Here is a 17,341-nt window from a genome sequence, read left to right as displayed (position 1 = left end):
TTTAGTGGAGGAGACGATTACAAACAACTACGCCTTATCAATTAACAATCTTAATACAGCCTATGACTAAAAGGGTATATTTATTATACTTAATGTATGGAAGGTAACAAGGTCATTATAGGTAAGGCACAATTTTTTTATTTTACATCCCATTTCCTTTTAATAAGCAAATGTATTAGTAAAAGCTTATTGATTTACGATAACAGTACGTGAAATACGTTTCATTCGTACAATTTGAAATAGCTAATGACAAAAGTATTTAAGAAAGGATTGACAGCTTTCTGGCCCCTGCCATTGATAGGGATGACTGAAGAAAAAATAGATCCATAACTATGCAACGCCCAATATTGAGCAAATAAAAATTAAAGTCAATGCCCTTTATCTGATAGTGAGAGTATAATGCAGTAATTTTATTTATTTTTTGTGCCTGTATTTAAATAGCCTTGATTTTATTTTGTTATATTTTAGTTTTGGAGCACTCTATATCTTTTTTTTTTTATATATATCAGTTTCAAATAACTTCAAATAAATTTAATGATTTAAATTGTTCTTTTTTTTCTCAAAACGTTCTATGACCATTATCGTCACCTTTTTATCTCAAAAGAATAATGCAACCTGGTACTGTATTATAATTTAAACAAAAAAAACTGTTATGAACTTAAATTCATAAAAATTTTTTAAAACTATATTGGTTTTTAATAATTTTCAATATTTAAAATTTATAGCCGAAAATACTCAATATTGGCTCAATATAATTTACAATATAATTTATAAATATTGGCAACTATATTACGCCAATATTGGCCAGTATTATATCCCCAACATTGGCGTGATATTAGTTACAATAATGACGTAATATTATAAACATTATCCCGCCAATATTTAAATGTGAATATATTGTCAATATTTGTCAATGTTGGTACAATATTGGCGCAATATTGTATCGCTAATATTGGCCAATATTGACTTGACATTATTGGGACAATATTGTACCGCCAGTATTGGCAAAATGTTTACATAGCAATATTGACGCAATATAGTTTACAATATTGCGCCAATATTTTAGACAATAACGTCCCAATATTGCGCCAAACTTGTTTGCTACTTGGGTATGCTCAAAATGTTGATTATAGAGTTTTTCTTTTGATCAAAAGGAGTTTGTCTCCTGGTCGTAAGAAGTTGATTTCTTTTTCAAAGTTCAACAATGTTGTTTTTGTTTTTTCGCTAAACGCAAGTTTGATTGATGTACAATACTTTCATTTAGGGATTGCACTTTTACTTATTTTGATGTAAAAACGCGAATTACTTTTACGCGTAAATTACTTTACATAACTCATATAAAAATATATAATTTACTTACTTTTAAAAGTAATTCGTTTTTTTTACATAAATTATATAACGCGTAAAACTTTTTTAAATAAGTAAGTGTTACTTAAATAAGTAAGTGTTACTTAAAAGTAAATTTTTTAAATAAGTAAGTGTTACTTGAAAAAGTAATTTACTTTCACAAGTAAAAGTTATTTACATTTTTACTTTTACTTGTAAATGAAACTTACTTCAAATGGTAAGTTATGTATAGTAAACTACTTTAAAAAGTAATTTTGGTTATAATTATGTAAAAAATTTACATCAAAATGAAATTTACTTTTTAAATGTAAAAAAAATTATTTATGAAATAAACTTACGTAAATATAATATTCTAATGACACAACAATTACTTTACATAGTAAAATAAAACTACAACAAATTACTTTAACGTGTAAAAGTAAGTAATTAGCAAAAACAGCTTACATAAAAGTAATTTGAAAAAATTGTTGTTTACTTTTACAAATGATAATAATTTTTTTCTTTGAAATTTTATACTTTACTTGGTAAGTAAGTAAAAAGTAAGTTATATTATTTACTTTCTTAAAGAACAGTCCTTTCATATTGATTTAACATAAATTTTGAAGTAGGGGGTTCGTATACGTTTTTTGGGGGATTGAGGAGGGGGTTCGTATGTGTTTTTTGCCAACTAGAGAGAGACACACACGCACACAAAAAAAGGGTCCTCGATATTTGCTAACAATACTTTAAAACTTGCCAACTAAATGTACAAATGTGGTAACTCAAATGCATATATTAATAGCTTTGGGGATACCCCCTCACCCCTATTCGGGACGGCACTGGAAAGCTCTGGTCGAAATAGCTACTCAGAAATGGAAATTAATTTTTTTGTTTATTAAATAATAGCTATTCATAAAACTGTTGTCTGGAATGAACTAAATTCAATTAGTCCATTCCAGAAAACAATTATTCCTTTATTGTTCTATTATCTAACAATTATTCAAGTTGGTCATTTTGAAGTTGTTTTAAAAAAAGTGAATCTTTTTCTAAAATAACATACTAAAACAGAAGAAATATTGCATAAATAACAGAAATTTTGAATAACTTTTTTTTATAACATATAAATAAAACGGTTCAAAAAAATTTTGTCCATGAAAATATAAATTAAACAAAATACAAGATACAATTGAAGTTTTCCCAAAACTATTTAATGTGTTGTTAAAATCTACATTAAACTCATTTAAAGACTTTATGGATAACCAAATAACCAAAAACACAATTATGTCTTTAGTAATTACATCAATATTACATCTCAAAATTTACGTAAGTAAATTATACGCAATAATTTTGGTCAAAATGGTTTTTATAATATTTCATATTAAACTTTCTTTAAAATTATGCTATGTTGTGGTATAAACAAAAACATTCTTAAGTACCAAACTTAAGTGTTTTCTTGCTTATCACATAAGAATGTTTAGAAAAAGATTGAAACAACCATTTCATTTGGCGAGGATGTAAACTTAGTGTAAGAAAACAAAAAAAAAAAAAATACTAATTTGTTGCTCTCACATTTGTAGTAGGGATGGTAAATGTTTTATGGGCAAATTTGCATCCAGGCTCTAATCACCACAATTTTTATTTCTTTATCTACTTATAAATCGTTTTTACGCTACAGCTCGGGTTATTTTACGCTACAGCTCGGGTAGGTATTTTACACAGAGGCCAGGCAAAGTGTACTTTGTTATTAGACATACGTGGCCAAGGTGCCCAATTTCTGTTTCTCTGAGCGATAACTTTTCTAAAATAAAACAAAAAAAACTCTTTAAATATATCTTAGAGCTTCTGAACCTTGCGGCTCTTGGTTTAGTTGCTTGCGGGACCGTAAATTTTGCTCATACTTGCCTTGCGGTAGCTAGGCCACTGATACTACACACAGATAAAGATATTTACGTGAAAAGTTCTAAATTATTTATGCCCATATAAACGTACTGTAGTTGTTTAAACCTAGACTTTTGGAGTCAAAAGATATTCTTGAACAGGTGGACTTTTTTTGTATCAAAGTGGCGAAAAATCTTTACAAAAATAATGTGTCCTCTTAAAAAGTGTTATAGCTTACATAGTTCAGTACAAGTTTAAACTTTCCCTCCTTAATTTTTAAATAATAAATGCATTTACAGAAAAAAATGTAAAAGAAGACTAACAACTACTACGCCAATTATTTTCTTTTCTAATAATCCACGCTTTCTGAGTCTCCTATGGGTATATGCGCCTTCTGCTAAATGCTTTATTTTAGCTTTGTCTAAATTCCAGACCTTTTGAATGGTTGGCCAGAGAGTGACTATTTTTTGAGACGGTTTGGTTCAGAGAATGGTTATAATAGTTAAAACTATCATGGACCGGAATTAGAGAGGGTTTTAATCATGGGCGGGAACCTATTATTGATAATTTCAAACTTTACAGGGAAGAAATACCTAAAACCGCGCAAATCGAATGTTGCGGCAAACTAAATGTTCGTGCCTTAAAGTTTTACTTTTTTGCATTTCTTATATACAAGATCATGAGAAAGTTATCTTAAATTATAAGTAAATTTATTTACTTACTTTGTATAAGTTACTTTTAATTTACTTTACAATTTTATAAAATGTAAGCTTATCTAATTTAAATTTTGTTTTATGTAATTTATTTTTAATAAAGATTTGTTATTACTTTTAAAATAAAAAATTCCTACTTAAAAAATATTATTTTATTTGTAAACTTAATTTACATTTGGTAGCATATAACTTTTGTGTAACTTACTTTCATATGCAAGTTACTTAATAATTTAATTTAATAGGTAAATGTAAATTACAATTTGAGGAACTTTTATATTGTGTAATCTAATTTTTAAAAGCAATTAACTTTTAAATGTAAAAGTAAAATAGCTTTTTCACGTAACTTACTTTTACGTGTAAATGTAAATTACTTTTTGATGTTATCTTCTTTTACATAACTTTTTTTTGAAAGTAAACTTTCTTTAAAAAGTAAAAGTCGTTTCAAAAAAATAAATTACTTATACGGAAATGTAAATTTACATAAAACATTTCCAATTAGTTTTGTAATTTACTTTTTGATAAAAGTTAACTTATTCGAATAAGTAAAAAAAAAGTAAGTAAAAGTGTCATCCCTATTGATTAGTATTGATTAGTATTGGCAATTTCGATTTGAATGGAAAAACCATCTCAAGCTGAGTTTTTATTACTTAAAGTGGTTTTTATCAGTATGAATAAACTTAAAATTATTCTTTTGATTAAAATAATAATAAAAAAAACTGTTTCGGTTATTTTTAAATAATAGTTGGCCTGAAAAATACTTTATTTTGAAAATTCATTATTTTGAAAATTGAATTCAAAAGATTCTATGAAAAAAACGAATCACATAATTTCAAAAATTTCGTGCCAAATTAAATTTGTTTAAGCTAAAGAGTTTGAAATATTTGGCAAAATTTATATTCAGTTCATTAAATTCATATTAAGAAGACTAACCGGTAATAATTTATAACTAATTAGGAATAAAATGCTTATAGTTTTAATAGTTACGATTTATTTAACAATAAATTAATTGATAATTTTTAAAAGTTTTCATAAGGAAAAATGGAATCTCAAAAGATTCTATGTAGACAAAATTGAATCTCAAAAGATTCTATTGCAATTTAAGAGACCTTCCCAGTGGGCAAAGTACGTTTTTAAAACGTTTTTAAAACGTTTTTAGACGTTTTTATAAGGTTTAAACCAAATAAAAACGTCCAAAGAATGCTTTAAAAACGTATTGTGTCCACTGGGTTGTAGAATAACAGTTGTTTGACTAAAAGAAAATAAGAATTGTTTTTTAAATTAGTAAACGAGTTTTTTAAACGAACTTTATTTTATCAATTAAGTCCAGATTTTTATTACCACCATGATAAAGTTTAAGAAATTATTTAAAATGCGCGTACGTAGATGGCTATAAACCAAAGCGAATCCGGAGAAATCACGTTCAACATTTACGATAGAGAACGCTGCACCGTAAACTAATTGCGAAATTTCATAGAGCCGATCCCATTATGTTTTTTGATTTTCCTTCCAGTAAGCAAGAATGATAAATTCAACGTCTAATATCACTAGCGCTTCAATAAGAGCCCATTTTAAAATTAGTTGACGAATATCTTCATCTGATTATAAAGACGCATTAACAATACCTTGCCATGTTCCTTCTCCAGTATATTCAATGCAACGGCGTACTTTTTCAGCTTCAACATCTTCTGAGTTCATCGGAATCATCTCTTCAGAAGTATTTGATGAATATGACGCATTTAATTGTATGGATTCTTCTGTTGATGAAGAGTTTGACTGTTCTAGTCGAGTGCAAAGTTTTTGATGGATTTTGATCAACTGTGTGATTCCTCTATTCAACAGTTCTGTATTAAATAGTTAATGACCCGATGTAAAGCAAAATCTAGGATCGATAACTAAAGCAGCAATAAATGCTTCACATTTAAAATAAACTTGTTCTCGTATATTAATTGCGTTGGCCAATGATAGTTTTAATCCCAAATCACCTGCTGGAACGTCCTCGATTTTTATTTTTATTTGAATCCATCGAACGTAGAATTCACTCATTGATAATTTTGGTGATTGAAAATCCATCATGGCCGAATGTTGGTAAAAATGCGTTGAAATATTCTTCTTTTAAGCTCCATGATGCATCATTTAACTTTAACTTGTCGTATCTTATCCTTTGATATGATTCTGCGTTGGTATGAAAATCTTTTATCATCAAAAAAGTGGAATCCCAAGGAGGTGCAATGTCTATACGAGGCTTTTTTAGATTTTTATATGTTTGAATATATGCTACTTTTTTGGATTCAATAGCAACCTTTCTTATATTATTCAATGCATCTTCAAACATCGACGTTACGTCTTTAGCAGCTAGCTGACACACATGTGCGCCACAAAACATGGCTGAACAGTACAATCCAACCAATTTTTCAACGCAAACAGTGTGGGCTTCACTATAATTTCCTTCTTTATTCTTTAAAGCGCCAATATCAATTTCCTCGTCTTCAATAGCTATAAATTCGTCACTATAAATTTTAAGGATTACTTTCATTTGATCTTGTGCATTTTGGAGAAAATTTGAAGCCTTCATCGTATTATTTCCTTGATCTGTGCAAGTTGTGTAGATATCATTAGGACATTTTTCAATTTTTCCAATCCCATTTTACAATTGAGCAGCCAAAATTTTGCCAAACTGTTGACCTTCTTGAGTAATTATGCCTAAGGTTCTGTCAACTATTTCCCCGTCCTTGATATATCTGCAACTAACTCCAAACACGTTTCTTCCATATCACGACGCACTATCAAACATCAACGACACAAGAACATTTTCAGTTTCTTCTCTTATTAGCAAAAAAAAAATTTCATTATGGCGCATCATTAATCGAATCATTTTTCTAATTAATTGATTTACATCAACTTCTAGCTTGATTCGTTTAATTAATTGAATTTCGTCTTTGTAAAAACTTTTGCACAATTTACATTTTCCTCCTTCTTTAATAATTTCAAATTGAGTTTTCACTTTTCTATTTTTGACTTAAAAACGTGAGGAAAACGAAAAAAACTATTGTTTAAATAGATATTTCACTCAAAACATTTTATGCAAGTTAACTATGCAATTATAATGCAAATGTCAGCTTTTTTTAATGTTAAATAATCATTAATATTGTAACTATAAGTATATAATTCGTAACTAGTAATAAATTATTAAAATCTTTTGAATTCAACTTTTCATAATAAAACCTCTTTCAAGATCCATTAATAATTAAAAATAACTGATAATGTTTTTTTCTATTTTAATCAAAAGAAAAATTTTAAGTTTAGTCATACTAATAAAAACCACTTTTAGTAATAAAAACTCAGCTAAAAATGGTTTTTACATTCTTATAAGGGTATTTCGCAAATACTAATCAATACTAATCAATACTATCAAATGATGCTTCAATACTAGTCATCGCTATGCATCGCTAAACAGGGCAGAAAAAGACCTTTATGAAACAACTGATGTTTGCTTATAGGGTTTAAAATAAAAGTTTTATAAAGCATAACTGATTGCAAAAAAGCAACAAATTTGTTAGACTATTTTAACTTTATTCTTTAAATTAGGCTGAAATACGCAATAAATTAGATTGAAATAAAAAAATATGTCAGACATAAAATTATGTCAAAATGTGTCAATAGAAAATATGTCTGACATATTTTAAGTCAGCAGAAAATAATTCCGACATAAAATTATGTCAAAATATGTCGACAGAAAATGTCTGACATATTTTATGTCAGCAGAAAATAATTCAGACATAAAATTATGTCAAAATATGTCGATAGAAAATATGTCTGACATATTTTATGTCAGCAGAAAATAATTCAGACATAAAGTTATGTCAAAATATGTCTATAGAAATTATGTGGGACATACTTTACGTCGGCGGAAAATGTCTAAAAATATGTCCACAGATCTGACAGACATATTATGTCGTAACAACCCTGTTTTTACATTTAAAAGTTAATTACCTTTGATAATTACATTACGTAATATAAAATTTACTCAATATGTAATTTGCATTTACTTATAAAAGTAACTAATTAAAAAAAAAATGAAAAAAATTTATATAAAATAAAATTTAAATTTCATAAGTTTACATTTCAAATAACTTGAAAAGTAAATTAAAAGTAATTTATATAAAGTAAGTAAATAAATTTACTTATATTTTACATTAACTTTGACAGGAACTTGTACAAAAGTAATGCAAAAAAGTAAAACTTTAAGTCACTAACATTTAGATTGCTAAAACATTTAATTTGCGCGGTTTTAGGTACTTCTTTCCTGTAAAGTTTGAAAACATCAATAATAGATTTCTGCCCAAGATTAAAACCCTTTCTAGTTCCGGTCCAAAATAATAGCTTTAGGTGAAATAACCATTCTCTTATTCAAACCATTTCAAAATTATTCACTCTCTCGCCAACCATTGGAAAAGTTTGGAATTTAGACAAAGCTGAAACAAGTCAGTTAGCAGAAGGCGCATATACCCATGGGAGACTCAAAATGGACAGTTTATTTGAAAGAAAAATAATTGGCATAATTGCTAGTTCTTTTTTACAAGTTTTTGTGTAAAAGTATTTTTTATTTAAAAAGTTTAAAACTGTCCTGAATCATGGGGGCTATAACACCATAACCTGAAGATTTATAAAAAGAGAACAATCATTAAAATTTTTAGAAGTACTCCTTGACAAAAACGTTACTTGGACAAATCATATACATTTTCTTAAAAGTAAAAGTTTAAGAAATATTGGCCTACTTTATAAAGCAAGGCCATTTTTAAATCAAACTCGTTTAAAATTGTGATATTTCTCCTTTGTTCATAATTATCTGAATTACGCAAACAATGCTTGGTGTAGCACAAATCAAAACAAAATTAAAAAACTTTTTAATAAACAAAAACATGCAATGAGAACTAATTATAAAGCTGAATATACTCAATGTCTACATAATAAATATTTTTAATTTTTTAAATTTCTTGTTTAAAGTTAATAAAAGAACAACACTAAACATTTTTAATTCTTTATTCAAAATAAATAAACATAGATACTTAACCAGATACTCAAACAACACATATATTCAGCCCAAAAGTTTTTATGCCACAACTAAGTTTTCATTATCCATTAGAGGATCAAAAGTATGAAATAAAATCCTATCTAATAAACTTAAAACTCTTGAAACTCTTGAAGAGTTTAAAGTAAAATTGAAGCAAACGCTCCTAGTTAGTGATGGAGTGCTTGACTTTTTCGGGTGACAAAAATAAGTTTTATCGACTTAGTTTAAAGTTTATCTTTGTCAACCCTTTTATGGATTTGGTTGAAGCATGCTTAAATACATATAAATATATATATTTTTCAATTAGAAAGGTTCAATTTCTTCTCAATTCAGTGTTTTAATAATAATTGTAATATCTAATTTTAGTTAATTAAAAAAAAAAAAGAGTCATGAGCCACGAAATACCGTAAGCCAATATAAGTAAAACGTACGGTCCCAGAACCAACTGAACATAGAGCCGCATGGTTTAGGAGCTCTTAGATATATTTAAAGTGTTTTTTTTTTTTTTTAAACTTATTGTTCAAAAAAAACAGAAATTGGGCACCTTGGCCACGTATGTTTACTGACCAAAAATCTTACTGAGAATGGTGACAAAGGTCCGTTAGCGGCGCGTTGATGCTGGCTAAATATCGATGGGTCAAAAGCTGGCCTGACATGACGCGCCAACGTCGATATACCTAAATTGGACCAACTGCAGCTTTGAGATGGGTAGCCGAAGGAGACGTGCCTACATCTGACCTAGAGCAAACGTATAGCGAACCACGTTTGCTAATCATTAGGATAAGAATTGACGCGTTTTTAAAAGCATCAGTTCCTTTCCTAATGAAGGAATTGATGCTTTTAAAAACGCTTGAATGAATATCAAAGTTTCCACATTTGGTCATTGACAATTCATACTGCTTCATAGGAATAAAAAATGGAATATTGTCAGGTGGACACAAGCAATTAGTAGATCGAACTATATCTATTCAAATCAATGTAGATGGATTGCGAGCAACGTGGTAAGTTTATTGGAAGAGTTACATTTCCGGAAATGAATGCAAAATTAAAAACAGACTTATCTTCTGCTACCATGTCAGATTGCAGTCACCACATAATGGAAAGCCCGTTGAATAGATCATTTATTCGTTTGACTACTCAAGTTCCCCATGATTGCATGTATCTTGTTTGCTTAGGTGTTGTTAGGTGCGAAAGTTAATATATCCATGGATACAAGGACCTTTAAATACACGTCTCGGGCCTCGTGTGATTCAGCAGTTATCAGAAAAGTTAGTCATTTTGAGACCACATGTGTGTTCAAAGTTTGCACACAAACCAAGATCGTTTAGAGAGTTTGAAAGATGGGAGGCATTTGAATTTAGGCAGTTTTTATTCTAAACAGGAATAGTTTGCTTAAAAGACATATGGTCAAAGCGTTTATATAAAAGTTTTATGCTGCTATATATTGCAATGAATATTTTATTGAGTGAATCACTGTGTCACATACATGCGTATTATATATGCTCATAATTTGTTATTTAAATATATATATATATATTTATATATATATATATATATATATATATATATATATATATATATATATATATATATATATCTATATATATATATATATATATATATATCCACATACATGCGGATTATATATGCTCATAATTTGTTTGTAACTTTTGTAGAAGATATTGGAAACTTATATTGCCCTGAATTTCTAACATATAATATGCATGGATTGATTGATTTATCCCAAGATGCCATACGCTATGGCCCTCTGGACAATATTTTAGCATTTCCATTTAAGAACTTTTTGCAACACTTCAAGAAATAATTTCGGAGGCCAAATTTACCACTTCAACAGGTTGTGAGAAGAATGTATGAAAAAATCTTGTTCAGAAGCTTGGTAAAGTTGATTCAAATTTGACAGTACAACATGAGCTGAAGAAAGAACATTTTGATGGTCCATTTTGTTCAAATTTGGGTTTAAATGTTTCTAATTAGTTTAAAGAGCTATATACCTCAACATTTTGCGTTAAAGTTAGTTTAGGTGACAGCTGCTTTAGAATATTATCTGGGGCAATAATTGTTGTGCAAAATATCAGAGTATGCTCTGGTGATTAGATTGTTATTTTACATAAATGTTTTAAAAAATTTGGGAATTTCTTCACTTATCCATATAAATCTAAAAATTTGGAAATTTTCATGGTGCCATTCTTAAGTAAAGAGCTCTTCAAATGCTATTTATCCGAAATAAAACACAAGTATGTTCTTTTACCTTACAAGCAATTTATGTTGCTGTACCTACGCTTCAGTTCTGAGTATATTATAATATATTACCATGATTACTTTTTTTTAAAAAGTTTTATCATTATTATAGGTTGTAAAATAATAGTATTTGTAAATATCTTATATATTAGGAGTTTAGTTATTGTTTTTTGTATTGCATAATGTTTTGTAATGATAAATTTCTTATATATTTGGTAGTTATTTTTTGTATTCTATCTTGCATAATATTTGTCAAAGTGAGAGCTCATTAAAGTCTTTTTTTAATACATGAGTAAATATTATTTTTTATTTTATATTACCATCTAGTCAAAATTAGTTTCTTAAATATTTTTTAGTTGTATTTGTAATAAATTTTGTTTCTTAACTTATTTTTTAGTTTGCTGTATTTTGACATAATTTATATTGTATTTTTTTGAAAAATAATGTAGTTAATGCAACTTCCTGGTGACAAAATAACTACAGAAATTAAAAAATAAATTATAACATTCCTGTGAAATATTTTCCCCATAATTTTTCCGATGTGTTATTAGTTATACAATCAAAGAAAATAAATAACATTATTCAGGAATTCTTATTTGTTTTTCAGGAATACTTCTTAATAATCTTAACAGTTATTCAATAATAAACAATAACTTTTTTTCAAATAGGTTTTATCTCAAGTCATGGCTTTTATTGTAGTTGAGTTTCTTGATTATCCGGAAGACCTTAAAGAAACCCGTGAATTGGATTTAATTGTAAAAGGTTGCCTGTGTTCTGAAGAAAAATAATGTTGTTGCTATCCACTCTTTTTCAGAAAACAAAATAAAATAAACAAAATCGTTAAGGATGGAGTAGATCCAGAAAAAACTTGGCATGAGCACAGAATTAGAGAGCTTGGAAAAACAGTATTTAAAATGCTGTTGTGTATTTAAAATATTAAAAATAATACAAGTTTTTACTTTAGTTATTGTACTATTTATAGCAACTTATGAAAGGGCTATAGAAAAAGAGAAGGTTGCAAGTTATGAGTCTGATCTTAATCTCACAGAGAATGACAAAAAAAAGCATTGCAAATGAAAGTCGCCTAAGAAAGCGGTATTTATATGTGAAACATATCTAAAACATATGACATAAACATATCTATTTTTATATCTTAATTTAAATTAATAAAATTGATATTTTACTTTGTTTTAGAAAAGTAGACTATAGCGGATTAGTAGAAATTGAACATGAATCTGATGATGTTATCAAATTCAAGATTGGAGCATCTGTCCAATAAAAAACGAAAAAAAGGAAACTATCAAGAACAGATCCAATCACAACAACTCCTGATGTCCCTGAGTTTCCTAATTTGAGAGGTAAATGATCTGAAATTTGGAACCTCTAATTTCTTTTTCATTTTAGGATTTTCCCAAGTTCCATTAATTGATATGTCACCTCATTGCTCAATGTTTTCAATGAACCCGTCTCATGTTCCTTTAAGTTATTGCAATTTAAATGGTAATACACAATTCTTCAGGTCTAATTTTCATTTTAAATCCTATATTTGGGCAGGCATGTCTCTTTAGCCGTGGTGAAAAAATTATATAAAACCATCAATTTTAGCATAGTAATTAAATTTTATGTACTATATTACTGTTTCTATTGTATTGTTTTAGGAACTATGGATAAAACATTGGTTGCTTTATCAATTGAAATGAAAATATCAAATAAAGAATTACCGCGTCAATTGAAAATCAACACCCAGTTACTTCTAATTGTAAAAAGGGCCATTAACGCATTAATAACCAACGACCTACAACGAAAATTTAGCTGGACTGGAACAGTTGGGCATCCAGGAAAAAAAGTTCTAGAAAATTTCTTTAAACTTTTGAAATATATAACCTATAGAAACTTAATAGACTTTCTATAGAATCTTTGTTAAATTCTATAGAAATTCCTATAGAACATTTTTTTCTGTCTTTTTTTTTTATAGAAAAAAAAGTTTTATAGCAATTTCTATTGAAATTAATAGACATTCTATAAAAATTTTATAAAAATTCTATAGAATTTTATAGGCTATTTGTTTCAAAAGTTTATAGAAATTCTATAGAACTTTTTTTCCTGGGCAGGCTAAAGATAAGTAAAACATGTCAACTAAAAGAGCTTTTCGGAATTGTTGTTTAGAGCTGCAGAGTAAGTAATTTTTGTAATTAACTGATGTGAAATATGCATTTAAATCATCAGAAAAGTCAGTATTTAATACAACTATAATAATCTAACTATAAATATATTATATTACAAATCAATAACCGAAAGCGAATTTCAGGTTGAAGTCGTTCGTTTTTTACAAGGAGCTGCAGACAGAAATGGGGGAAGAAAAATGAGGGCAGTCAATAGGAATTAAAACAAAGAACTCTGCAATTTAGGCGAACAATTTTAATGGATGGCTTCAAAGAGATTATAGGAAGTTAAAACAACAATTATTTATATTTAATTATATTTTTGATATCTGATAATATATGAATACTATATTGTAATATATGAATACATTATACGAATACCTTGATAATATATAAATACATTATAATGTATTCATATATTATCAAGGTAATAAAGGGCCGTTAGTGGCACGTCGACACTGACTAAATATTGATGGGCCTGAAGTGGGCATTGTATGCCGCACCAACGTCAGCATGCCAAAAGTAGACTGAATGCATCTTTGACATAAGAAGCCGAAGACAGCCTGCCGATAGCTAACTTACAGTGAACGATTAGCTATTTAAAATTAAAATTTCAAAGAAAATAAATAAAATCTTCAGTGCACATACGTGTTACATGCAGGTTACGTTATAACGTAACCCTGATAAATAAATAAATAAATAAATATATATATATATATATATATATATATATATATATATATATATATATATATATATACATATACATATATATATATATATATATATATATATATATATATATATATATATATATATATATATATATATATATATATATATGTATATATACATGTATATATATATTTATATAAATTTATGCCTTTTTGCATGCAATTTCAACCGGGCAGTCGATAGAATTATGGCGACTAGCCAGCAGCAAACCATTGTTAAATCTACATTGGCTTGCCGGCAGCGGACCACTGTTGTACCTATATCGGTTTGCTGTCTGCGTACCGCCAAATAACCGATTAGTAAGCTAGCGAAATAACGTTGTGGCTCGCCGATGTCGGGCCAGTGCGTGTGCTGCAAGAGACCCGAAAGCGGCCCGCGTACATCTTTTTCACTAGATACTTTGCTACGCCACTGTGTAATATAAGTTTAATCCGAGCTGTAGCTAAGCAATGATTTATCCGTAGATTAAGTAATAATATTAAGAAATAATCTTAATCTACGAATCCAGTGACAGGAGCCTGGAAAAAAAAAATTCCCTAAAACATTTACCATCCCTACCCCACTCTGAGGGAAACAAGTTAGTAACTTTTATTTTTTATCTTCTTAAACTACATTTAATTGACAGGTTTTAGAATTCAAAATTTAAAGGTTATGAATATATAAAGATTACACCCAAACCAAATAAGGTTGTTGTTTCAGTATTTTCCGAAACATTCTAATGGTATATTAACAAGAACATACTTAAGTTTGGCACTTAAGTATGTTTTATTTACCAAAAGTATATTTATTAAGCAAAATCATTGGTTTTTCATAATTATAATATTATTACATCTCAAAATTTACACAATTAGACATCATTATAAAATTGGTTATCATAAAGTCTTTAAATGAGTTTAATATGGTTTTTAACAACACATTAAGAGACCTCATTTGTACGTAGCTATTATTAATACTATTAGTTTAATCCTAATTGGTTTGGTGATAAAAATTCGGAATGGCCCTGACAACAACGACGCTGAATAAGAGAAGCAACAAATAAATCAAAAAAATGCTTTTTCAAACCTTTTTTTTCAAAAACTCTTTCTTTCCAAAAAGTTATAAACTTTAAAGAAAAACAAAATATTAGAGAAAAAATTAAGGGTACGACCCCCTTTGCCAATGAAACAAAAATAACACGTATGTTTATTAGGACAACATGAATGCTGTCAAGATAAAGTAAAATCAAAGTTAAGTCTAAAAAATCAAGTAAAATCAAAAAAAAAAAGTGATTCGAAAAAGTGGAGTTCTTCATTTGGCTTTAAAAATAATTTTAAGATGTACCTTTACTAAATTTACACAAATGCTGGAAGTTTCAGAGCTCTAGCTAGTCCGGAAAGTTCTCAGGGTTAGGGTTTTAGAGTAGTTGCCAAGAGGAAACAAGTATTAGTTAAAATAAAGAGGTATTAGCCCCTTCTCACGGTAACAGCCCCATCAGCTTTGGAAAGGTAAATTAGAAATATATATGTTACATCTAAATTATATCTGCCGACAATCAAACTTTTCAGTTTATGTATACACAAAAGGTTCTGGAAAATAGGATACTGTTTTACAAAACAGGGTTCGAAAAACTTTGGGGTTTAGAACTCCTTAAACTGAGTTTAATAAGTTATTTTTCTAAAACCTTTCGTTTATAGAAAGGCTCCGAACCCGAATGGGCTCACATGCACCTAACAGTTGGGTTTCCGAACCATATACAAATTATTTGAATTAAATGGCAAATTTTGAACCAAAAATATTTCAAAATTAAATAAATCCTAGCGCATTTTTGTTTTTTAAAATAGACAACCTGGTTGGTAAGAGTTATGACGATCCAGACCCCAAGGGTTTCTGAAACCTTGAGAAATTTGATTCTCAAAAGTGTCCTACAACCCATCGAGAAAAAAAGTGTTCTGGAAACCGCGGGGTTCCAGAACTTTGCAACTTGGGTTCCAGAACCTTGAAGTTTATTGAGGGTTATAGAGCCCTGTTCTGCTTATAGAAACCCTAACTATTGACGTTCTGAGGAGTTCCGGGCTCGAAACACCTTTAGGGTTCCAATCCCTGATTAAATGGGATATACGTACAATAATGAAATTTTGTTGAACTACAAATAATTTAATTATTTATAACGCATTGCTACACTGACAAAGATTTTATAGTTTAAAACAGTCTAAGTTCTGTTTTTATTATTTGCTTCCTTAATTTTTTTAACCTAAATCTTAAGCTTTTTATTAAGTCTTTCTTTTAAGTTAAATTCTTATATTTGTTTGGTCATTTTAGTCAAAAGTATAAGTATTAGTCATTATAAAAATAACAATGTGAAAAATTTATAAAATCAGAAAGAGTAATATAAAAATAAGCCTCAACAAAGCAATATTTAAGCTTAGGCAAAAAAAAAGGTTACCGTGTGGTATATGTTTTAAATGGTGAATTGGTTGGGCCAAAGGTTATTTGACAATGGCGGGCCAGTCACGGCACCGATGATGGGGTATGCATGGATCAAGCATGGAGAATTTTCTAGAATTTGCTAGAGTCTTTATTTTTGTATATATTATAAAAGTAACAATAGCTACAATAGCATAACTTTTATTATCAGTATGGTATTAACGTTTACTTATGTTACCTGCAGAGCTAAATGATAGAGTTACCTACACTCTAAAATAACATTTTAAGGTTAAATTCTTTAATATATATATATGCTTAAATTTTGTTAGAAAAATACTTTTAAAAACAAATTATTATAACAGAAATTGAAACTTAAAAATAAAATAAAAGAGAATCAAATAATGATTCATTAAAATGAAATATAAAGAAAAATATAAAGCAGACGTAAATAGTCAATAAAAAATTGCTCTTCATTGTCTTTTTTTATTCTTATTTTTATCTTTATATAAAAATACTTTCCAAATGTTTTAATAAGTAGAAATGAAATATATGTCAATTAAAAAAACTTTATCATATTTAAAAAAGATTTAAATAATATAATTGCAAATTATTTTAACCAACTTAAAATATATTGTTTACAAATAAGAACTACTTTTTTTTTTACCTTTTACACCATTGCTAATAAACAAGTCTTTAATTTGCATACTTGACATGGATGGATCCCATGGATTTGAGGCATACACTTGTACATTTTGAAATTCTTTTGGCATAAGGTTTTCCTCAGAGTGTATTAT

At 28.1% G+C, this 17,341-nt stretch overlaps 1 protein-coding gene across 4 annotated transcripts in view; it reads right to left on the bottom strand.

Annotated features, from left to right (window-relative positions):
* The window catches only part of LOC136080484 (uncharacterized), a 210,776-nt gene that overhangs the window by 32,180 nt on the left and 161,255 nt on the right, over window positions 1-17,341 (bottom strand). For all 4 annotated transcript variants that reach the window (XM_065797198.1, XM_065797199.1, XM_065797201.1 and 1 more), the window contains one exon: window positions 17,212-17,341. This exon is cut by the window's right edge and continues 344 nt beyond it. In XM_065797198.1, coding sequence (XP_065653270.1) covers window positions 17,212-17,341 — 130 coding nt within the window. The remainder of the gene's footprint in view (window positions 1-17,211) is intronic.

Source organism: Hydra vulgaris, chromosome 05, assembly GCF_038396675.1.
Source record: "Hydra vulgaris chromosome 05, alternate assembly HydraT2T_AEP".
In the NCBI taxonomy this organism is placed as follows: Eukaryota; Metazoa; Cnidaria; class Hydrozoa; order Anthoathecata; family Hydridae; genus Hydra; species Hydra vulgaris.
Note: the sequence above shows the minus strand (reverse complement) of the source record. Positions and strands in the feature narration are given on the sequence as shown.